The sequence below is a fragment of the Notamacropus eugenii genome, chromosome 4, assembly GCF_028372415.1.
Source record: "Notamacropus eugenii isolate mMacEug1 chromosome 4, mMacEug1.pri_v2, whole genome shotgun sequence".
Taxonomy (NCBI): Eukaryota; Metazoa; Chordata; class Mammalia; order Diprotodontia; family Macropodidae; genus Notamacropus; species Notamacropus eugenii.
The window spans coordinates 12,559,185-12,583,231 of record NC_092875.1 but is presented as its reverse complement, the minus strand read 5'-3'; the positions used below and the strand labels follow the sequence as shown (position 1 = coordinate 12,583,231).

The 24,047-nt window shown below is 49.8% G+C and overlaps 2 protein-coding genes across 3 annotated transcripts in view; one reads left to right on the top strand and one right to left on the bottom strand.

The window, feature by feature from the left end:
* The window catches only part of GNAZ (G protein subunit alpha z), a 111,727-nt gene extending 107,720 nt beyond the window's left edge, over positions 1 to 4,007 (top strand). The window contains exon 3 of the mRNA XM_072599844.1: positions 1,917 to 4,007. Coding sequence (XP_072455945.1) covers positions 1,917 to 2,261 — 345 coding nt within the window. The 3' untranslated portion in view covers positions 2,262 to 4,007. The remainder of the gene's footprint in view (positions 1 to 1,916) is intronic.
* The window catches only part of RSPH14 (radial spoke head 14 homolog), a 190,742-nt gene that overhangs the window by 150,908 nt on the left and 15,787 nt on the right, over positions 1 to 24,047 (bottom strand). For both annotated transcript variants that reach the window (XM_072599845.1, XM_072599846.1), the window contains exon 4: positions 14,513 to 14,631. In XM_072599845.1, coding sequence (XP_072455946.1) covers positions 14,513 to 14,631 — 119 coding nt within the window. The remainder of the gene's footprint in view (positions 1 to 14,512; positions 14,632 to 24,047) is intronic.

Genomic DNA, 24,047 nt, shown 5'->3' with positions numbered 1-24,047 from the left:
GCAGAGTACCCCAGATTGCCTGTGCAGGGCTCCTCTGAGCCTGAGCCAGATTCCACCACTGGGACCTGGGCTGCAGAGCCAAAGAGGTCCGATGGGTCTTGGGGCACACAGGGAAAGGATGGCCAGTCTCAGATACTGCCTGCCCCTTGTATTCTTTCAGAGAGAAAGGGCACCTCTGGGGCACAACTTTCCCTTTAACCTCTTCCTCCCACCCTGGTATGCGAAAGGATGCTGAGCTTGAAATTAGAAGGTCTGGAGTCAAATCTTGGCTCTGACTTTTAGCGAGTGAGGGTGACACTCCAGGAAGGCCTCCTGAGGGCTGGAATGTCTTTAGGAGACAGCAGGGGACAGGAGAACTGAGGTCAGAAAGTGACCTCTCTGCAGCCCAGTTTCTTCATCTGAGGCATCTCCTCACAACAGTTCACCTCATTCCTCTTGATGCATTAACCAGAGAGGTCAGCACCAGCTTGGGAGCAGCAGGCCTGGCTAGCACCCATCCCCACACCATTGTGTCTCTGCCCTAGCCCACTCACACACAGAACAGAGAAGACAGAATTGTCGACAGAAGGTCCTGCCAGAATGAGTCAGGCCGGGGCTTATGATGAGACGGAAGGAAAGCCCGGGGAAGGCATGCGCAGGGACCAGCCAGAGAAAGTCCAGGCCCTGCAAACAGGGAACAGACAAGTCGTTCCAAAAGCCATTCAGGTACAAAGCTGCACCAACACCTTCTTCAGGAATTCAGCCTCCACCTCGAGCACCATTCCGATCCATCCTGAACCTCGCTTTTCTGTCTACTTGGTGCCTGCCCCATCAGACTGGGAGCTCCTTGAGGACAGGGACTGACATCTGCCTTTCTTTGTATCCCCAGCACTTAGCACAATGCCCAGCACACAGCAGGTATTTCATAAATGTTTGTTAACTGACAGGACTGACAGAAAAGTCTCAGACGCCCACACTCACCAGCTGAGTTGGACAAACTTTGGTGTGCTCATCTGTAAAATTTGGACAATAACCTTTGCCTTCCCAGAGCTGCTGTGATGAAAGGGCTCAGAAACGACTCTGGCTGCCACTCTCACTCTCCTCTGGCAGAAGCTACTGCCTGGGAGATTTTCCACAGGTTTCCCTCAGCTTGGTGACCTAACATGAATTTTGGAGCATCATTTTCCTCCTCTGTGAATGGGAAGGAGATCTCTCTCATTCTGTGGGTGCCTAAGACATGCTGGAAGACCACAGTGAAATTTAAACAGGGATAAATATGAAGTCCTCCAAATGAAAAACCAAAAACCATCCACCCAAAGGTAAGAGGGTAGAGATGAGGCTAGTTCACCGGGTGTGATAAAAGCTGGGGCTTCCTGCTGACCACAAGCTCTAAGAGTCTAAGAGTCGGTAGCATGTGATCAACAATGTGATTGATGTCTAGCCCAGGGGAGATGACGGTTCCACTGTCTTGGGTCCTGCTTGGAGAACAACATTCGACTCTGGGCACCACCCTTTAGGAAGGACATGCACATGGAGTTAGTTTAGAAGAGGGTGACCAGGGTTGGGAGGGGCCCAGGGACCAAGCCATAAGAGAATGCACTAGGAGAACTGGGATTCCTCTGCCCTGTCCTATAGGACTCTCTCCTCCAAGATTTTTAAGCTGGAGAAGTGTACATGTTGTCTCCAAGTACTTGAAAGTTCATTGTCCCTGTGGGTCCAGAGAGCCAGGACCAATGCAAGAAAGTGCCAGGGAGGCCAATTCCAGTTCAATGTAGGAAAGAACAATGGAACAGGCTGCCTCAGTGGGTAATGAGCTCCCCATTCCTGAAAAGGACCCTTGTTCTCTCCTGAGCCTTGGTTCCCAGAAGCAGGGGAGGACACGTTGCTCTCTCCTTCCGTGGCTCTGACTAAACCCCAATGCTTCCTTCCCCTTGCAGAGTCGGATGGCCGAGAGCCTGCGTCTCTTTGACTCCATTTGCAACAACAACTGGTTCATCAGCACCTCCCTCATACTCTTCCTGAACAAGAAGGATCTGCTAGCAGAGAAGATCCGGCGAATCCCGCTCACCGTCTGCTTCCCTGAGTACAAGGGCCAGAACACGTACGAGGAGGCGGCAGTCTACATTCAGCGCCAGTTCGAGGACTTGAATCGCAACAAGGAGACCAAGGAGATCTACTCCCATTTCACATGTGCCACCGACACCAGTAACATCCAGTTTGTCTTTGATGCGGTCACGGATGTCATCATTCAAAACAATCTCAAGTACATTGGCCTGTGCTAGGAACATGTGGGGATGGATGCATCCATTTGCCTGTGGTGAAACCAATGGAGATGAGCCCACCACCACCGGTGGTGGAGATCCACAAGGGGCAGCCCTTGAAGGCCAAAGGAGAAAAGGTGGGGGGCGAGGTGGGGAACCCGAGCTATGCTCATACCTCCCCTCTATTTCCTTATCCCCCACATTTTTTGCAAAAGTACATATATATATTCAGATATATAGAGAGAGCTAGATAGGTAGGTAGATAGATAGCTAGACATATACATATATAAACACATTTGCAAAGTTCTCCAAAGAGGGCTTTTGGAGGGATATGAAGTATGTTCACCATAGTCACTGTAAGCTCAAGCCATCCACTTCATTTGGCTTCCTGAAGAGCCTCTCCATTCTGTGTAGCAAACAAGCGTTCGCCTGGCCTTGGGGCAATCTCACCACCTCGCAGAGGAGACACAGTGGGGAGAACGGCCCACTTTGCATTTGGTTTCCAGGAGAAAGGCAAAATATCCCTCAAGGCCTGTGGGACAAGACAGGCCCACAAGCAGGGGCACCCGGGTGAGTGGAAATTTGGGGGTCCACACAGGCTAGATGTGGCTGCTTCTGCTTTGCCCAGGGCTCACTGCTGGTGCCCTCCACAACCTTCAGAAGCCGACAGCACAGACCTGGCTTGAGGTTCCCGATCTGACCGTCACCCCCTTGGAGCTGTTTCCAAAAGACACGTGTATCCAACGAGCAAAGTGACTTAAATCAACCCGGGCCAGAGCAGGGCCAACAACTCTTGTATTAGTCATGAGTTTTCTACATCCAGATGTGGACTTTCTTCTTTGACTTTTTTGAGGAGGGTGGGGAGGGCAAATCTTGTGGTGTTTTACAGATGAGGAAAAAAAAATTATAGAAAACTGAAAAAAAGCAAATGAGTGTTCATTTTAAAATATGGACTGTAAAAAGAAATCGCACGATTGTTATTTGCCTTTTGTGTGTATGTGTATGTGTGCGTGTGTGTGTGTATGTGTGTTTTTCTAAGAGGACTGTCTGTGTGTTTGGCTTGCTGGGCATAAAGTCTAACCCTGGATAGCTTTGGATCCTCAAAGGAAGTTCTGGGAAATGTGGTCAATGTGTAGCCGCCTCCTTGAGCTCCTGACCTTGTGGGTGTAGATATAAGCCCCTCCAAAAGCCCATTTGTTCCTGCTGAGGTTTTTAGTTCAGAGTTTCCTTTATAAAACATGGTGTACTTGATGAAGGTTAATGTGGGAGCCCTGTGAACAATAACTAAATGTTTGGCGTTTCAGTGAGTAAATTCTTGACTCTTCAGTTCAATTAGGGATGGGGGAGGGGTAAAGAGACAAGGGCATTCCTGGGCTCCCCAACATCGTCTCGTCACCACAGGCTGGCACTCAGCAGCCCCAATTCCTGTGAAGGCCCAGAGAGTTTGGCTGCCTGATGGAAGATTACAGGCGTATACCCTGGGGACTCTACCAACAAACATCCCCTCCCATCACACAGGCCTTCCTTCTGCCATATCTCAACCACAAAAGCCTGTTTTCAGACTTGTCCAGGAAGAAATAGGTGGCACAAATACATGTCCAGCCATTGCTGAAGTGGTCAGCACAGTGAAAATCTTCATCCTCCCTTGCTTCCTTCCCACGTGGGCCAGGACGAGTGTGAGGACATCCAGTCAAGGGCTTTCAGAAAATTGGGAGGGAGGGAAGAGAGAAAATTCGAGTCGGGGGTTGTCCACCTTAAGAAAATAAAATCATCCAAATGATCCTGGTTGTTTTGTTGGTTTGTGCTCCATCACCGTGTGCAGCAGCAGGGTGGGTCCAGATCTGGAGAGCTAGGGTCCTGGGGCCTTCCCTGAGGGGCCTGGGGTCCAGGACAAGCCACACTGTGTGCCCACACACACACAATGGGGTTGTCCAGGTTAAAAAGTCCCAGAAGTAAAGGCCAATTCTACCCACTGGAAGCAATGGGTATAGTTAGAAGTGAATAGAGTTTGGCACTTTCCCTATGACCTTTCCTGGGATATCGTCCCCACCTCTCTAAAAATGACTGAGTTTGGATTTGATGGGCTAAGTTGACTCCAGTAAATCAGAGGAGCCCTGTCTCTCCAAGGAGCCTCTGCTTCCCAAATTATTTCTATATCCAAAAGAAGCCAGTGACCCAGAAAGCACCTCATTCTCAGAGGATTGACAGTTTCCACTCAGGAGGCCACCCCACACTCCCCTAGCAAGCGAGCAGTATTTCAAGATGGCAGGCGTACTGACAGTGTGCTGTGGAGGAGGCGTGAATCTCACCTGCCCACTCCTCACCAGCTCACACGGGCTGGTGCTGCTGTGCACGCAAATGAGCAGCAAAGTTTCCCCAAAGAATTTTAATTAAAAGAAAGAACAAAAAATTCTTCCATTTCTCTGGGGCCTTGTGAGAGTGAGGAAATCATACTGAGGCAATCTGGACAGAAGCTTATCAAGCCAGTCCCTGATAGTGGCAGCAGTGGCGCCCACTGACACGCTTGCTATGTGAGGCAGAGAATGCCAGCCTCCTTCAGGGCCTGGCTCAGGGCTACCTCTTCCAAACAGCCTTCTTCATGGTCTTTAGCCTTTGTCTTATAGATCTCAGTTCCCACATCTCCATACCCATCTCGTGGACCATTCTGTATAACTGCAACCTCTGCAGACAACATGACTCCCTGTGACATAGTCTATCCCAAGGGTGAGAAACCTGCAGCCTTGAGGTCACAGGTGGCCCTCTAGGTCCTCAAGTGCTGCCCTTTGACTTCCAAGTTTGCATTCAAAGGGCTACACTTGAGGACCTGTGGCCTTGAAGCCACAGGTTCTCCATTTCTGGTCTATCCCTTAGACAGCCTCTGCATCTGCTCCAGCACTGAGCAGAGGCCCAAAGGCCTTGCTTTATAGACAGTCCTGAAGTTCAAGTGAAGGCTCCCCACAATTCCCTCAGAGGGGCAGGTGCTTTAGGGAGAAGTTGGGGGGAATGAATTCCAACTCCGCTCTTATTTACCTGTGTGACATTGGGCAAGTCACTCACTAGGCCTCCATTTCCTCCTCTGGAAAATGAGGGAATTGGCATAGGTGATCTCCAAGGCTGCTTCCAGCCCCAAATCAATGATCCTATAGCCACGATTGTACATAATCGAACTATAGGTAAAAGATGGAGGCAGCCCGAAAACATTGACCTAGGATTCTTCCCAATTCACCTCCAACAATTCATCATTTATGAAGCACCTAGTAAGCAAACAGAACAGGTTTAAAGCTTGGAGCATGAGCAGTGCCCTGGGAAGATCCCTGGCTTCGCAGCCCATATGGATACAGCTGCCTCGGTGGCTTACAAAGACCTTTCCTCCTAACGCCCATGTGAGGTTGGGGTGAAGGGATGAGCAGCTCACCTCCAGCTTACAGGTGGTAAAGGTAGGAGGCCTCATAGCTAAAAAAATGGTACGTGGAGGAACTGAGCCTTGTTCTAACTCAAATTTCCTCAAGCATTTTGGCAGGATTTCACATTCTACTTTGTTCCCTATTCATGGTGTTCACATTCTGTTCCCCCAGTAGACTTTAACCTCCCTGAGGTCAGGAACTGTGCCCTGCTTCATCTCTGTACACAAAGTGCCTTGCACTTCACAGATGTGTGGAATGTGAGCTGCTTTCAAGTCCAAGGCCCTTCCCACCACCCAGCACGACCCCTCAGTTGCGCTCACAATGGTGGATGCTGGAAAAGCCAACATTTCCTCAGACATCCCTGGTCTGTTAGACCCTTGAGAGCTCTAGCCATCAAATGGCCTCTGTACAGCACTTCTGTGCCCCTCCCCTGGCCAGCTGAGCACACTCGTTCTGAGCTCTGGGGACTGTGAGCTGTTCAACAGAATATGAGCTACTTCCAGTTTCTACACCTGTGTCTGGTAACTGCTTCTAGGTCCTATTCATACAAGATTCTTGCAGGCAAGTCCTGGAGCAAATTTTCATCCTATGGAATTTCAGCGAATGATCCCCAGTGTTAGAGATCAATGTCTTAGCTACACAGCCCTCCCAGATGGGGCAGTAAAAATGATCAACACAAACAACCCCCATTTCCTTCCCCTGCCCTCTGCAGAGAAGGGAGATGCCAGGAGATGCCCAGAAACAGACCCCAGCCAGGTGTGAAGGAAAGGACACTAGACTTAGTAGACCACTAGTCAGAGAAATGGAGATTTCTCCAGGTATGGGCTGAACAAGACACCTTTAGAGGTCACTTGCCCCCTGAGGTTGTGTGAGTGGAGTCCTGTGACCTGGGTTCAAGAGAGGAACAACCAAAGGCCCTCCCAAGTCCCTGCCCAGCACAGCTGCTGTGACTGTCTGTAGAGTCTGCTGTTCCATGGGTACCTGGCTATCTGTACAGGTGCTATATTCCCCTCTCCCTGCTGCGGGCTCCCTGAGGACAAGGACAACAGCCGTCTGTATCTCCCAAACAGGGTGGTGTACCCAGCAGGCCCTCCCAAGCTGAGGTCCCAGGCAAGGCCACGAGGCTGTTCTCTGAGCACCATCAATTTGGGGCATCAGGACTTAATGCTCTGCATCCACTGGCCAGGTTCACAAAGGAATGGGCCAGTGGGTCTAGAAGGAAAGTGCCAGGGCCTGGGGACTTTTGGACTGGCTTGGTGCCCTTCCTTCCAGCCACAAAGGGAGTGACTGCCCCCTGACCAGTTGGGGGCCACTAAAAATACACTGTGAAAGGCGAAGGGGAGAAGGCTACTTTTCTTCTACATACGGCACAAGCAGCAAGTGAGACAATGGATGTAGCAGACTCTGGTCACAGCAAGGGCAATGAGCTAAGTCAATGGGTCATTCCAGACATCCTGAGCCATGAAGGCCACAGTGCAGGCCCAGGCTGAGATCCATCCCATCAAGTTTCACAAGCTGCTCCAGGTGGCCAAAAGATTCACTGCCTCACAACCAAGCTTCTTCCCAGGCTTCAGCTGACACTTACCAGGTGCAGGGTGCTACAGTACAGAGCCTGGGGTTGAAGTCCAAAGACTTGGGTTCGAATCATGACTCTGCCATTTGCTTGCTGTGTGACCTGAAACAAATCCTAGGAGCTCACTGGGTCTCAATGTCTTCATCTGTCAAATGAAGGGCTTGGATGATTTCTGAAGAACCCCTACAAACATAGAATGCTAATCTTGTCCTCCACACCATGCCCATAGGCATGGCAGCTCTGACAGCTCTCCATTGGCCTGCCACCTTCTGCCATGCTCACTCTGCTTCCAGACTCAAGTACTCTGGCTTGCCAGACTTCTTCCTGTCCCCCAGTCTTGTCTCGGCATCTCCATGGACTCACGGAGGCTGTCCCCTCTGCATGGCATAGACTCAGTCCTCTTCTCCCACTGACATAGTCTGGCTCTTCTTTCAAGGTCCAATTCCAGAGCCACTTTCTCTATGAAATGCCCACCATTCCTCAGCCCCTTGGCACTTACTAGATGCCCTGAGCCTACATTCCCTTCTTCTCTGTGCTGAATTCATTTGAGCCCATGTCCCATCTACCTTATTAGACCATCAGCTCCTGGAGGGCAGGGATTGTGGCATTTTTCATCTCTACATCCTTATCACTGAACCCAGGGCCCTGAATGCAGAAGAAACTGAATACTTGTTGATCTGAATTGGTGACACATCTCTGTGCACTTAGATAGCCTGACCTTCAACACCAAGACCCAGCCCCTTACCAGCCCCCATCTGAAGCTTGTTCCAGTGTGGTGGAACCTGACAGAAATCCCACAGCTCCAAAGACCCCGGAGCCAGCTCCAGACCATACTGAGACATCAGTGGAAGTGAAAGCTACCACTAACCCAAAACCCATCCTTCTCCCAGGATCTCTGCAAGGCCTCAGGTACATCTTGGGGATTCTTACTTGCTCCCCCACCCCCATATCCCATTCTGCTTCCTTGTACCAGGATGGCCTCACTGCCCTAGAAACTACCAGGGACAAGACAGTACAATGGAATGGATACTGGCCCCAGACTCAGAAGCTTCTAGCATGCCACAACCTCTCCATTTCATCATTTGTAAAATGAAGCCAACAATACTTCCAGAGCTTTGGAAGTGAGGGAGTATGACCTACTGTCACTCCTGAAGCCAGGGAAATGGAAGCCATCACATTATCCCTGCCCTGCTTCTGCCCCAGCCTTGGCTCCCCCTGCATTCTCCACCACTGCCAGCTGGGGAAGGGTCTCAATGACCCCTTAGGTCACTTCAAACAATGCACCACGAGAACTGGCAGGATTAGGAGCCACCCTGTTCCCTGCTGCCACACAGGGGCCACGAGCCTAAGGAGAGAAGGAGGACCATTGTTTATGCTATGCCACAAGCCGGGTGGAAAGAGAGAAGGACATATGCCCGGGCTTTTAGCAGCCTCTGGCACCAAATCAATATAGCAGGGGCCAGAAACAGCCATTCATGAGGACTATGATGCAGAAGCAGGATTCAGCAGCTGTCCCAGCCTCAGTGTACCCTGGGATGGGTATTTCTTTCATCATTTCATCTTCAGAATGCCTCTTGTCATTAACCCTGGGCCCTATTAAATGAGACCCCTTCTCTTCTCAGGGGCTCTCCCCATGCTTTCATCCCTACCCAGCCCAGCCCCACTGCCCAACTGTCCAAGCTTCTTCTCATGAATAAGCTCTCCTCAATGCTACAGATCTTCCTCTTGGATCTCCCCCTTTCAGTGTTCATGCACTGCAGACCAGGAAGGCTCTAGAACACTCTTCCCCTTGCTCCTGAGTGCCACTCCCAGATCTCCACTCCACTAAAGCAGGACTCCCACTCTGCCAGAGATGCCATCAACCCATCCATCTACCTTCTCAAGCGCAGCAGCTATCTCACAGTCTTCCTTTCCACCCCTGGGGACATGGACCTTAGCATACCTCAGCCTTCCCGTTGATCAACGTCAGCTTCCACAACCTGCAGTGTCACCAAATCGAAGAGGTAGAAGGACGCCCAGTCACACCTGTCCCACAACAAGAATCCTCACCACAGCACGTGCCATGGGGGACAATCAGGCCTTCCCTTAAAGACTCACAGTGACTGGTAACTGTACTGCCTCCCTCAGCACAGGTCAGACCAACTGTTCAGGAGTTTCTCTTGACATCAAGTCTCTGCAACCTTGGCACACTGCTCCTAATTCTTCTGTCTGAGGGCAAGCAGAGTAGTCTAGGCCAGGGGTGAGGAACCTGCAGCCTCAAGGCCACAGGTAGCCCTCTAGGTCCCCAAGTGTGGCCCTTTGCCTGAATCCAAGGTAAAGAATTTGTAGCCTGCAGGTTTCCCACCCCTGCTCCACCCTTCTTCAAAATGTCAGCCCTTCACCTAACCTGAAGGCCTCAATCACGGCCCAAGGCTTTTATTCTCCAGGCAAAATATCCTCAGCTCCTTGATCATCCTGAGGCTGTTCTCTGCCCTGTCCCACTAACTGTTCATAGCTTGCTTTCTTATATGGATATGTAGCTGTAGTTATAAATGACACATTTCCCACAGTATGTGGGGCAGGAGGGGGGTCATTCCCATCTTCCACTGATACCTTCCCCTGATGTCTGGGAGGTGACCTTGGGTTCCAAAAGTCACTGGTAGAAGAACATGAATTCTGAGAGACTGATCCAAACTGTAAAGATTTCAGGGCAAGATCACTGATAGGCCACTGTGGTCCATCCTTCAGGAACCAGCCTGGCTAAGCGCAGAGAAGCTCACCCCCAAGGGGCTCATCCTGAGGGAGGGCCACCAAGCAGCCTAGAACAATGGGGGGAGCACATCCCCACTGGCTGAAGCCAAAGGCCACTCAAAGTATCAAAGGCAATAATTCCTGTTTCTCTATCACCCCATTTCAAAGGATTCTGAGTCTCTACCCCATCACAACAGATAACCAATAGGGAGCCAAGCCATGGCCTCCAAGCAGCCCCTTTGGTCTTCTTGACACAGCTTCCTCCATCTCCACTCCATCCTCCACACCGCCCCCAGAGTACACCTCCCATGCACAGGAGATCATGTCACCCCTGCTCAACAGTTGACTCCAGGACTATTTGACATTTCAAGCTCTCCACAGCTGGGCTCTGCCCACCTTTCCAGTGTTTCCCCCACTCTGATCCAGCCCCACAATATGGCACTCCCATCTCCCATCTCTAGGTCTTTGACCTGGTTGTCCCCATGCCTGAAATGCCCTCCCTCCTTCCTTCAACCCTTAGAAACTCTATTTCCTGCAAGCGCCACTTTCTGCATGAAGATTTGCCTGATTCCACATCCCTGACTCCTCCTATTCATCTTGTATATAGTATGTATGTATTTGTGTATATGCATGTTGTCTTCCCATTAGGCTGTAAGCCATCGAGGCAAGGGCTGCTTCCCTCTTGTCTCTGTATCTCCAGCTCTGCTCAGTGCCTGGCATACAGTAAGGGCTTAATAAATGGTTACAGATGGACTGGCTGACCCATGATGAGACTGGCTTTCCTGTGTGGTCACAGAAATGCGCCTCCCACCATGAAAAACACACCCCACAAGAACACAGTTTAGTCTAGTACATACTTAATGTAACCATGCCTAGACATGCATGAGAGATTATCCGCTCTAACCTGGACCACCTCGTCTTTTCTCCACTTCTCACTTGGGGACCATACAAGCTCCTGGGAAATTAATTATCATCTCTATGAATATGACTCCCAGATCTATTTATCCGGACCTGGTCTCTGCCCTAAGCTTGAGTCATAAGTTAACAATTACCTATTGGACATTTCCAAGTGGATGTCCCAAAGACATCTCCAACCCAATATGCCAAAACAAAACTTGTTACCTTTCCCCCACAACATATCCCTCTTCCAAAGTTCCCTACTTCTGTTGAGAGCACCACGGTTCTCCACTCAATGACGAACATTCTCTCACCACGTTCTCACACTCCTGTAGTTCACCATCCAAACCCTGTTTCTTATCCCCTACCACCCAATTCCTCATTCCCTTCCCCCTCAATTCTCCTATCTCAAAGTTAACCTAATTCCACTCAGCCCTTCCACTGTGCCCTCAGGAATGCCTGTTCCATAGACAACAAACTTCCCTTTGTCCTACATCTTTTCCTCTTCCACTCCACCCATCTCCTAGCTCTAAATGAAACCTGCCTTGGTAACAGCCTCTCTGGCCACCCTTCCCAGCACTGGATGCCCCTTCACCCCCATTCTCAGGCATATATATGGGCTGAGGTGGAGTGGGGAAGGGTGGGGAATTGGGATACTCCTTGTTCCTCATCCCTCGCCATTCCCAAGTTTTCCCCCTACCTCCAGTCCTCAGTAACCTCTATTCCTTTGAGGTTCAGCCGTTCATATCTATCACCCAATCAAAATCCTATAGAACCCTTCTCTATCTGCTCCAGTCACTCTCCTTCCTTCCTCAATGAGTTTAATGACTCACAATTTTTCTCTCCACCCCCCAAGTCCTGCTCTCATTCTAGGGGACTTCAACATACATATGGACTCTTCCTCAAACTCTCAACTATTTAGTTCCTTAGCCCACTCATTTCACCCCACTTCAGCCACACACAAAGATGGTTAAACTCTTGATCTTACCATCTCCCAGAAATATATCACTTCTGTTTAAGAATTCTAGAATCCCCCTATACAACCATAATCTATTGGTTTTACCCCTCTCCATCTGTGTTCCCTTAGAAAACCATACCCTTCATCACACCATGACCTCCAATCCCTTGACCTCTCAACTGTCCCCCAGGCCATCTCCCCAGCACTTACTACTCTCTCCTCTTCTCCCCATCTTGACCCCTTTGGTGAACCAATTCCACTCTACACCGTCCTCCTCTCTTCCATCCTTGGCTCCCTTATTATTTTGCTGATGACACCCAGCCAAGCATCAGCCTTGGGTCACTCCCACCATTACTCACCTCCCTACCTACAAACTGTGCTGTTCAGCAAAGGTGGAGAAAAGCACACAAACATTATGTTATACAATGTCAACTGGGCCCTCATGCTGCTAGGCAATCCCCTTATATGTCCCTTGTCAACTAACAATCCTCCTCTCCACCTAGGCTCTTCAAACCTTTTCATCCCTCCTCAAACCTCCAATGGCTCCCTGACTTCCACTCAGCTAAAAACCTTGAGAACCTCAGCTTTTACAGAAAAACTGCAGCCATTCACCAAGAACGCTCTCTTCCCCCCTTCTCCCCTTCTCCCCTCTCTCCTCCTTCACCTGTCTCACATGAGAAGGTGACCTTTCTCCTTACCAAAGCATTACCCTTTACCTGTCCAAGTTACTAAGGGTCTCCAAGTTACCCAGTCCAATAGCCTTTCCTCCCCCTCCTTCTCCTTGGCCTCTCTACCGTCTCTGACACTGTTGACCACTCTCTCCTCCTTAATACTATCTTTTCTGTAGATTTTTGGGACTCTGACCGCTCCTTCTCCAGATCATGCCCTCTCACCCTCAGGGTTCTGGCCTGGGTTCCCTTTTCTTCTCCCTCTATACCACTTCACGGAGTGATCTCATAAGCTCCCCAAGATTTAACGTTTGCATGTTGTGAGTTGCTTGAGGGCCAGGCCTGGATTTTGCCTCTTTCCTATTCCCAACACTTCGCACAATGCCTGGCTCATAGTGGTCATTTAATGAAATGCTTACTGCTTGCTTGATTGGTCCCTGACTCAATCAGATCTAACGGCCCCCTATAACTTCTCTGCTAGGCCCCACTTAGCCCCATCTCATCCAGCCTTAGCCTTGTGACTAGTATACCACAGGGGAGATTCAGCGCTAACATTCTAAGATTTTCTGACTATGGTCAGGTGAAGGTCATCACACAAGTGGTAACAAAAAGAGTGATCCCTTCTCTGGAGAGCTCGGTGGTTGGTAAAGCCCTGGCTGAGAGGTCAAGGATGTTCTCCAGCAGCCCCTGAGGTTCTGTGAGTGGGATTAAAGGGTTCCCAGCCCCTCGTCGCACTCTCCCACCTCAGTGCACTGAGTACACCTGCTCTAAGCTGGGAGGGAGGTGCTCAGGGACCACGCCTCCTGCCATGGCCTAGGGAGGGTCAAGGGAAGGCCTGCCAGGCCCTGGCAGTGCCCTTCCAGAGGATGCTCAAACAGTGATTCAGAGGCAGGACAAGTGAGGGAATGTCAGCAGGGGCCTCCCCAGAAACAGCAGCACCTAAGCACCACCTGCTGGTCAAACAGACTACTCTCTGCACAGCTAGGCCTGGGGAAGAGAATGGATATTTCAGGGATGAACAAAATAAGACTTAATTCCTAATCTGGATAAAATGAGATGTTCAGGCTCTGGCTACAGAAAGTACCAGCTGGGTCCAGGGCACAGGGTGAGAAATACAAGACTTAAATAAGACACAGTCCTTGCCCTCTTCTAGCTAGGAGCCTCTCCTTGGTAGCCACCACACAGCACTGAGGGAAAGGCTGGGCAGAGTGGGCAACAGGAGCTCTCCAGTTGATGTAAGTTCAGAGGGGCAAGTGTATACTCCCCCCAAACCAAACGCAGCAGATGAAAGCCCTCTCTGCCCACCTGGCACCCGACACAGAGCTGGCTGCCCTCTTGCCCGGGACCTGGGGGTGCCAGGCTTCTGCTCCCAACACGCATCTCCAAACAGGGCCCGCTACCCCTCACCTGCTGCCTTGTCCAAACCATGGAAGCTGTCTGCCATCTTTAGCGTACAGCGGCAGCTCCCAATTCTTCTCTCCTTGAGCCAAAACAGCCATGGCTCTCACAAGATCTCATCTCCCACTTTAATGAAAAAGGAGCCCACTGGCAGCCAGCTCATGTCCTCCCTGTCTCTAACACCCCCTGGCCTGAGCCACCATTCTCTCCATTCACTCTCATCTGCGATAAAGAGGAAGCCTATCTGCTCCCCAAGGACAGAAACAGGCACCCAGGCTCCCAACCTCAACCACCCACTTACTCCCTCCTGATCTGATCCACTGCCAAATCATGTTTCACCATTTCTGCCATCCACCTATCCCCCACTCAAACAGCCATCCCCTAAATCCAGGCCTTCATCCCCTCTCACTTGGACCACTGAGTCACCAATGATGATCCCCAAGCCCAAGCCTGACCATGTCAATCCCTGCCACCCCCACTGAGACTCACTCTCACCCAGTGTGAGCCACTGGCAGTGCAGCCCTGCCTCAGTTTTTCCCATTAATCCCTGCTTAGTTAACAGCTGAGGGCGAGGCCCAGAGGCCTCGATAAGTGACCTGGGTCTCCTTATCAAGAGCCTCCATAGGACAAAACAAGAGTCCTACCTTGAGGCACCTGTGCCACGCTTCTGAATGTCTCATGCAAGAATCTGCGGCACAGCAGCATTGGGTCATCCAGGATCTGGGAGAGGGCCAGGATGACATGATTCTTGAGGAATCCTTGTCTAGAGAAACAGAAAGCATGGCTTTAGCACCAAGACTGAATGGCCACAAAGCTCACAGAACCTGCCACCATTTCGGATGACTGCTAGGCCACAGCAGCCCACACTGCCAGAGAGGCTCGCACAATGCCATTCTGATGGCAGCCTTGCCTTGGCCCAGGGCCCTGCACATGAAGGCCATTCCCCTCCAATGAGATCCTGGTGACACATGGGCTATACAGAGCAGCACACACACATGTGCCCATGTACATATGCAGAAAAAAGGCAGAGGAGAGGTGAGAGGAGGAGAGGGAAAAAGAGAGGAGAGAAGAGAGGAGGGAAGGGAAGGGGAGGGGAGGGGAGAGGGGAAAGGAGAAGACAGGAGAGAAGGGGAGAGGAGAACAGGGGAGGGGAAGGAAGGGGAAAGGGGAGGGGAAGACAGGGGAGGGAAGGGGAGGGGAAAGGGGAGGGGAAGACAGGGGAGGGAAGGGGAGGGGAAAGGGGAGGGGAAGACAGGAGAGGGAAGGGGAGGAGGGAGGGGAGGAGAAGAGAGGAAAGGAGAGGGCAGGAGAGAGAAGAGATTCATCCTTAACAAAAATCTTCATCTGCTACCTCACTATGGTCTAGAAGTGGCCCTGGGCTCTTGACAGCTAAGTGTAAGTACCAGATGCCCTGATGGGCTTTACCCAAACAAACCTGGCTCCATTTGGAAAGGCTCATTACTGGCTGACCACTAGGTGATGCGTTCTTTGGCCAGGACAACCCAAGAAACAATGAAGATGCAGCATGTCCCCGCCCCCCCACAGGGTCCCTCTCCCTCCCCCTCCCCCAGCAGCAGCAGCAGTGACAGATGTGCAGAAGATGCTAACAACGACAGTTTGGGGCCCATCGATAACGTCAGTCGTGTCAAGGCTGCGAAGAAGAGGCCGCTGGAGCCGGTCATTAAGGCATCAATACAGCTATGGAGACAGCAGCCTCAGCTCAGTGATGTCAGAGGCCGGACTGAGGAGAGCCGGGAGGAGGAGGCACCCACTGCAGAAGGCTCTCCAGTCGGCCACAAAAGGCAGCCCAGATGTGGGCCAGAGTCGGCAGGAACCGACGCAGCAGATCGGGATGTTTTAGGAGGAGCAAGACGCGCATGCTTTAGGCAACAGGGCAGACGCCAGCCGGCAGGGAGAGGTTAAAGCTAAGTGCAAGGTGAGGAGGAGAGAGGGAGCGATCTGCTGGAGAAGACAGGAGGGACGGCGGTCACGTGTGTGTCTGTGAGCCTTGGCAAGGAGAAGGGAGGAGGGGAGGGAAGGGAGAAAGGGGGAAAGGAGGAGGAAGGAGAGAGAGACAGAGAGAATACGTGTGTGTACATATATGTATATGTGTGTGAGTTTATACACTGAACACACATACTGGTCCGGGGAAGGGCTGCCATTTGTAAGAAACCTTGGCCTTTTCTGCCATAACCTCTGATCAGGCCACCGCCCTTTTGCCCATCTGAATGATTACTTTTCCCTGGAGTCCCGGGATGGCCTTGATAACCCCTCAGCATTCACTTTATGCCCGCTACCCTTTTTTCCTCCCGATGAGTCTGGCAGAATAAATGTTCCCAAGGGTTGGGGAACAGAGGTGATGAGAGTTGGGACTGTGCCCATCAGCCTGGCACCCTTTTCCCACTGCCGGGGCCCCCAAGAGAGCCTTCCGGCTTGCCAGGTGGACTGCTACCAGGCTACAGTGGCCTCTGGTTCCTGGTGCTGTCGCAGGGGCCCAGGGCTCTGCCTGACAACGTTTGGAACCCTGCAAGGAGGAGCTGGGCACACACTGAGAGACTCGCAGAGTGTAGATCAGCCCACAGGGGCAAGAGTGAGCGCTGAGAAAATCCCATCAGATGGTGAGCAGGAAGAGCTCTCACCCCCACCCCCATGCGCACACAGACACTTCCCTCTGGCACACTCCTGGGCTGCAGGATGCTCTCTGACGTTCCCAAACTTCCCCTCAGCCTTTCTCCAAGTTGCAGGAGCAGAAGCAATTTAGGGACAGAGAGGGTCAGAAGCCCCAGATGTGAGCCTTAGGCTTTCTCATCCTCTGTGTGAGGCTGGCTGGACCTGCGGGCAGGGTGAGGACCTGGGCTCTGGGAACATGACGGTGGGAGTGGGAACCCTGGGTTTCCTAGGTCGGACGTCGGAGCCCAATCCTACATCACCCTAAGTCCCGTTCTAAAGCCACCCTTGTGAGCTTTAAAATGCCCAGTTCCCTGACAAGAAGATGCCACATGTGGTCCTCAAGGACCAACTAGTCCACTTGCTTGCAGGCTGAGTGCCCTCTGGCGACTAGAAGGCAGACTGCAGGCTTCTCCAAAGAACTGAGGTGTGGCCACTGGCCTACTGGACAAGAGCACCCCAGGTGGACATCTCAGATCTCACGCCAGCACAGCTCAAAGAGTCACACCCAGACCACGAGGGGTCACACTGCTTCAGTCCTTCAAAAAGCTGTCTGTGCCCTGGCCACGGCCAATAATTGGAGAGTCTACACCTGCAAGGCTCCAGGTAAGACACTTCACTGCAGCTGGTTGGCAAGGTGCTGCCTCCCTGCCAATCGGGAACCCATCAGATCCAGCCGAGCAAGGGCCCACACTCCCCCCAAAACTCCTGAGCAGCCTTGAAACACAGAGTGAAGCTGGACCCACAGTGACCAAGGAGAAGCACTGATGGGCCTGTGGCCTCCACCTTCCTCCCAGGCCCTCTGAGCCCATGGCCTCTGGCCTCCTCCTGTAATGGCCGGCAATCACTGGTCCCAGGCTCTCTGGGAGAAACCTTGGGGGGTCTCCTTTCCCAGACCTTCCTTGTCAGTCCTGGCCCCAGTGGGGGCTGGGCTGGGCTGGGGAAAATAGCCTTGAACCCTTCCTTTTTGTGCATCTGTCCCCCTTAGGAGTTTCTGCAGCCTCTAAATAAATATACCCACTCAGTGGCTCTTCTGATTTCAGCTAATTTTCCTGTGAAGCCTCGTTAAATCTCAACGACAGAGTCCAAGAGGAAGTTCTAACCAAATGTACTTTGTTTGATGATCTGGAGGAAGGGCACAGCAAATGTAATTCAATTGGACAGACAGCGCTGGAGCGGCCCACTGGAACAAGACGCTGTGGGATGAGGTAAGCTCTCACAAACCACAAAATGCCCCGCCACGGAAAAGCCATTGCTCCCAAGGGTCTCCTCCCTCTATCCTGGCCTGTCCTTCCCCCCAGATACCATCTCTAACTCAGAACCCTACGAACACAGAGAGTCAGCTCTGGGAGGAACTGGCATGCCCACGGATGCCTATAAATATATACAAAGGAGATACAAAGTCATGTCCAAGTGGTGGAGATGGGGAATCTGATCAGCCTCGTGTAGAAGGTGATACTTTGACTGGGCTCACAGGAGCCAAGATGAGAAGGGGACAGATGGGGAGGGGCAGGGGACAGACAGAGAGGAGACACAAGACGGTTATGTATATGGAACAGCAAGGTGACAGTTAGGCCAGCCCAAAGAGGTCCAGAAGAGGAGAAACTCAAAAGACACGGAGGGAGACGAGCCACAAGGGCAAGGGCACCCTGTGCCAACCCAGGAGCTGTATTTGACCCTAGAGACAACAGGGAGCCACGGGGTCAGTACTAACACATGATCAATATATCAACCGACAGACATTTATTTATCACATACCTTGTGCCAGTCACCATGCCAAGTAATGAAGATACAAAGCCTGGAGCTGGGTGGCACAGTGAACAGAGTCAGAAAGAACCAATGTCAAATATGACCTCTGACACTTTCCATTGATGAGACCCTCACAAGTCACTTAACCTCTTCCACTCCCAGTTCCTTTGTCTATAAAATGAGGATAATAATAGCACCTACATTACAGGAAGGAAGGAAAGAAGGGAGGAAAAAACAAAGGGAAAGAGAGAGGAAGGAAGGCAGGAAGGCAGGAAGGAAGGAATGAGGGAGGGAAGGAGGGAGAGAGGGAGGGAAAGAAGGGAGGGAGGAAAAGAAGGGAAGGAGGGAGGGAAGAAGGAAGGAAAGAATGAAGGGAGTGAGAGAGGAAGGAAGGGCGGGAGGGAGGGAGGGAGGGAGGAAGGGAGGGAGGAAAGAAGCAAAGGAAGAAAGGAGGGAAGGAATAGAGGGAAGGAAAGAAGGAATAAAATATTAATTAAGCACCTACTATGTGCCAACCATCAGGCTCAGTGCTTTATAAATATTGTCTCATTTTTTCCTTAAATTCAGGATCAAATGAGACAATATTCGTACAGTGCTTCACAAACCTCAGAGAGCTATCTAACTGTTAACTATGGTTATCATTATGTTAAAGGACAAACATAAAACAATTCCCACCATGAAAGAAGCTCAGTTGTAACCACGTACAGCTGCAGAGCCGCCTCAGGGAAGGGCCAGGTCTGGCAGACTCAGGAAAGGTGCCCTGCAGCACAGTGCCACAGAGGTGAGTTTTAAAGCACACAGGGGATTCTAAAAGATCAAGGTGAGAAAGGATTTCCTGCTAGGTGTGAGGAATAGGCAGGGCAAAAGGCAGAGATGGCTGGCTGGAATAAGTACTTATTGCATGCCTACTGTGTGCCAAGCACTGCACTAAGCGCTATGTAAACATGGTCTCATTTGATCCTCTCAACCACCCTGGTCATCACCATCCCCATTTTGTGGCGGCTAAGGTAACTGAGGAAGACAGAGGCCAGGAGACTTGCCCAGGGTCTCATGGCTGGTAAGCGTCTGATGTGAACTCAGGTCTCCTTGACCCAGCACGCCTCTGGGAAGGGAGCTGAAGGGTCGGTCTTGCTGAGCCATGCAGTGCAGGAAGAGGACTGGCCAGCTCTGCTGAAGGCAGGGTGTAAAAGGCCTCAGACACCACAGCAGGGCATATCTGTCCTAAGGTGACATTAGCGGCTGAGTGAAGGGTGGACTGGAATGGAGACAGAAGAGGCAGAAAGATCAATCAGGAAACTATGAAGAAAGTTCAGGCCAAGGCTCAGGGGAAAGAGGAAGATGTGTGAAGAGATTCTGTAGATGCAGAAACCCCAGGCCTGGGGAAATGATTAGATATGGGGGTGAGGAAGGAGGAGCTGAGAACACCACTAAGACCCCAAATCTCAGTGACTGAAAGGATGCCAGCATCGCATCCTCGGTCCAATCAGGGAAGTATGCAAGAGGGACAGGTTTGGGGGGAGAGATCAGGAGCTCATTGTGTGACCTACTGAGTTTGAGACAGCTCCAATCTGCAAAGTCCAGTGGTCACACCTGCATTTGGGGATTATGACTTAGGCAGCCATGAGGAAGACAGGCTGCAGGAGAGACATCTGACAAATGACTGGATGTGTGGGGTGAGAACAAGCGAGGAGTTAAGGCTGGCACCAAGACCAAACCCCTGATGACTCCAAGAATGGATGGTCATACTCTCCACAAAAGAGGATGGCTTCAGAAGGAAAGATGGGCATTCATGGGAATGAGGAGGGGGCCGCAAATTCAGGAATACCTAAACAAACTGACATATGAATGGAATGGAATATGATTGTCCTGGAAGCACTGACAAAGGAGTGGTTACAGATAAACCTGGAAGACTTGTATGGCCTGAAGAAGACTGAAGGGAGAGCCAGGAGAACAACTGACATCAATGTGGGAATTCACTTCACTTTGCGGTGCAGATTTGTTTTTTTTAGAAAAGAGTTTTGTTTATCTGTTTCTTCTAATGAAAGGAGGAAGTGGGGACAGAAAACAAATGATTGATTTTTTTAAATTCTTAATGTGAAAAAAAAAAAAAGCCTTTACAAATCTCTTAAAAAATGACCCAGTTCCAGGTAAGATTTGAATTGGGACTTTAAGGAAGCCAGGGAAGTCCAGAGAGAAGGGAGAGCATTCCAAGCATGGCCAAGAGATGGAGGGTCTTATTTGTGGAAAACCCAGGAGCCCCATGAGGCCAGATCAGAGCATGTGTCAGGGAGTAAGATGTAAAAAGATTGGAAGGGTAGGAACGGGATTGACTAGGAAAAGTTTCAAAATGTCAGAGCATTCTGTATTTGATCCTGGAAGTCACTGGGAGCCAGTGGAGTTTATTGAGTGGGAGGTGACATGACCAGACTCGTGCTTTAGGAATATAACTTTGGTGGCTGCATGGAGGATGGACTACAGTGGGGGGGGGAGACTGAGGCAGGCAGACCCCCCAGCAATAGTGCAGGCATGAGGTGATGAGGACCTGCCACAGAGTAGGTGATAGAAATGATCATTAATAACCAATATCTTGGGGAGATTCAGAGGTCTCCACTCTTTCTAAATTCCTCATTTTAAAAAATTCAGCTTTCCTAAAGGTCATTATTGATCATGAGACTGAAGTAACTCTCCTGATCTTGTCTGGCAATCTGCCAAGGAATTTAATCTAAGGTGGGGAAGCCCATTGTGTTCTACATAGCCCAAGGCTGGAAGTGGTCTGGTATAGAGATGTTTTCTCTGTCCAACAGTGACACGATGAGGGGGTGACATCAGCTCCTCATTGAAAGAGTATATAAACTGTGAGCCACCACCATGATTGCCTTTGGTCTAAGAGACAGCCAGGTGGCCATCCTTTTAATAATAACCTGCAGGATTTATTAACAAAATGATTCAGTTACCAGAACCTATGTCTCTCAAAACTTTTTAAACATACGGCAACAGTGTCAGAGGAGAGAGATGGGTATGTTTGAGAAATGTTGGCAAAAGTAAAATCTAAACTGGACTTGGCAACAGCTTAGATATGGGGAGGGGGGGGCCATGAGAGACAGTGAGGAGTTAAGAATGATGCCTAGCTTGGGAGCCTGAGGGACTGAGAGGATGGTAGTGCCCCAGACAGTAAGGTAGAAGTAGGGTAAAGATAATAAGTTCTGTTTGGGACATACTGAGTTTAAGATGTTCACTGCACATCTAGTTTGAGGTGTCTGAAAGGCAATTCCAGATTCAAGATTGAGGGTGAACAGAGATGTTGGGGCAGGACAGGTAGCTTTAAGAATCCTCAGCACAGATTTGGTAATTATACCCTGGGAGCTGATGAGACTGCCCAGTGAAGTAGGATGGAGAAAGAAGAGAAAAGGATCCTGGACAAAGCCTGAGGGACACCTATTGTTAGAGGGTATGCTCTGGAGGAGGAGACAGAGAAGGAGAAGTCAGAGAGGGAGGAGGAGAACCAGCAGAGATGTGTCCTGAATGCCTAGAAAGAAGAGTCTTGATGAGAAGACAGAGATGGCTAATGACCAAAACTGCAGGGAGGCCAAGGAGAATGCGGACCAAGAAAAGGCCACTGGATCTGGCATTCCGAATATCACTGGTCATTTTGGAGAGCAGTTTCAGTGGAATGTTGAGGTCAGAAGCCAGTTTATAAGGAGTTAAGAAGAGAGTGAGAAGAGAGAAAGGGGACGTCCTTGTTGTAAGTGGCCTTTTGAGGGCAGAAGAGATATAGGACCATGGTCACTAGAAACAAAAGGATCAAAGTAGAGTTTTTTGAAGATGATGGAGACATGGGCATACTTGTAGATAGTAGGAAATGAGCCAGTAGGTAGGGAGAGATTGAAAAGAACGAGAATGGGGATGACAGAGAGAGGGGGTAATGTGCTAGAGAAGACAGACAGAATGGGATTGCTTGAACAAGTAAGAGGGGTTGACCTTGATAAGGAGTAAGGCCACTTCATCACGTGAGACAGGGGTGAAAGAGGAGAAGGTGACAGAATGTATGTAAATGATAGGAGATGAGGAAGAGGGGAGAAGAGGGAGCTCATGGCAAATGGCCTCAATTTTTTCTGTAATACACGAGGTTCTCAAGATTCTCAGTTGAGAGAGTGGAAGGCGATGTTTGAGGAGGGATGAAAAGGTTTGGAAGAGCCTTGGTGAAGAGGAGGATAGGGAGGTAGAGTAAGATTGCCAAGCAACAGTGAGGGCCCATTGGTGGTTTCTACTTGCATGTTCCACAGACAAATGCAAATCAATGTATGCAGAAGATAGCCTGTTTCCAATTTGTGTCCAAATTTTAACTGGTGACCAACATCCTTGTACTCACACAGGCTAGTTAACTCCTTAATCTCTGTCATCCCATATTCCCACTCTGTTGCCAAATCTCGTTCTTTCTCCCTCCATAACCTCTCGTAGATGTCCCCTTATCTCTACTTCCATGGCCGCCTCCTGAAAGCAGCTCCTCATCAGCCCTCGCCTGGACTTCCAGTGGGTCTCCTAGCCTCAAGTCTCCCCAGTCCATTCCATTCTCCACTCAGTCACCTATATGCACAAAAAAAAATATTTACAGCAGCTCCTTCTGTGGTGACAAATGATTGAAAACCAAAGGGAAGTGGCTAAACAAGCTGGGGTATGTGAATGGAACTGCTACTATTGTGCTGTAAGAAATAATGGGGGGGGGATGGTTTCAGAAAAACCTGGAAAGACGCAAAGTGAAGTGGGAACAACGAGGAGAACAATACATACAGTAACAGTAGTATTGTAAAGATAATCCACTTTGAAAGACTTCATAACTCAGACCAACACAATGGCCAATTACAAATCCAAAGGGTTCACGATGAAACATGCTATCCACCTCTAGCAGATGGACTTAAAAAGCAGATCAAAAGACATTTGCTTTTTCTTTCTCTTTTGTTTGGACATGGCTAATGTAGGAGTTTGTTTTGTATGACTACACATTTGTAATGAGTTTTGTCTTTGTTGCCTTATCAGTGGGTAGGAGGAGGGGAAGGAGAGAATTCAAAACTGAAAATAAAATAAAACTGAATTTTTCTTTTTTTATTTTTAGTATATCTCATTTACTTTTTTCCAAATTTATTAATTTATTTGTTTTCAGTTTTAAACAATTACTTCCATAAGTTCCAAATTTTCTCCCCCTCCCTCCTCAAGATGGCATGCAGTCTTATATGGGCTCTACATATACATTCTTATTAAACACATTTTCATATTAGTCATATTACATGGAAGAATTAAAATGAATGGGAGAAACCATAAGAAAAACCCAAACAAAACAAAATATAACACAAGAGAACATATTCTGCTTCATTCTGCTTTCCAGTTCCATAGTTCTTTCTCCGAATGTGGAAGGCATTTTGCCTCAAGAGTTCTTTGGGAATGTTTTAGATCCTTGCATTGCTGTGAAGGGCCAAGTCTACCAGAAAAATTCTTTGCACACTGTGGCTGTTACTGTGTACAATGTTCCGATGGTTCTGCTCACTTCACTCAGCATCAGTTCATGTAAGTCTTTCCAGGTTTTTCTGAAGTCCTGCAGTTCATCATTTCTTATAGCACAATAGTATTCCATTACATTCATATACCACAACTTGTTCAGCCATTCCCCAATTGATGGGCATCCCCTCGATTTTCAGTTCTTGGCCACCACAAAAACAGCTGCTATAAATATTTTTGTACATGTAGGTACTGAATTTTTCTTTAAAAACA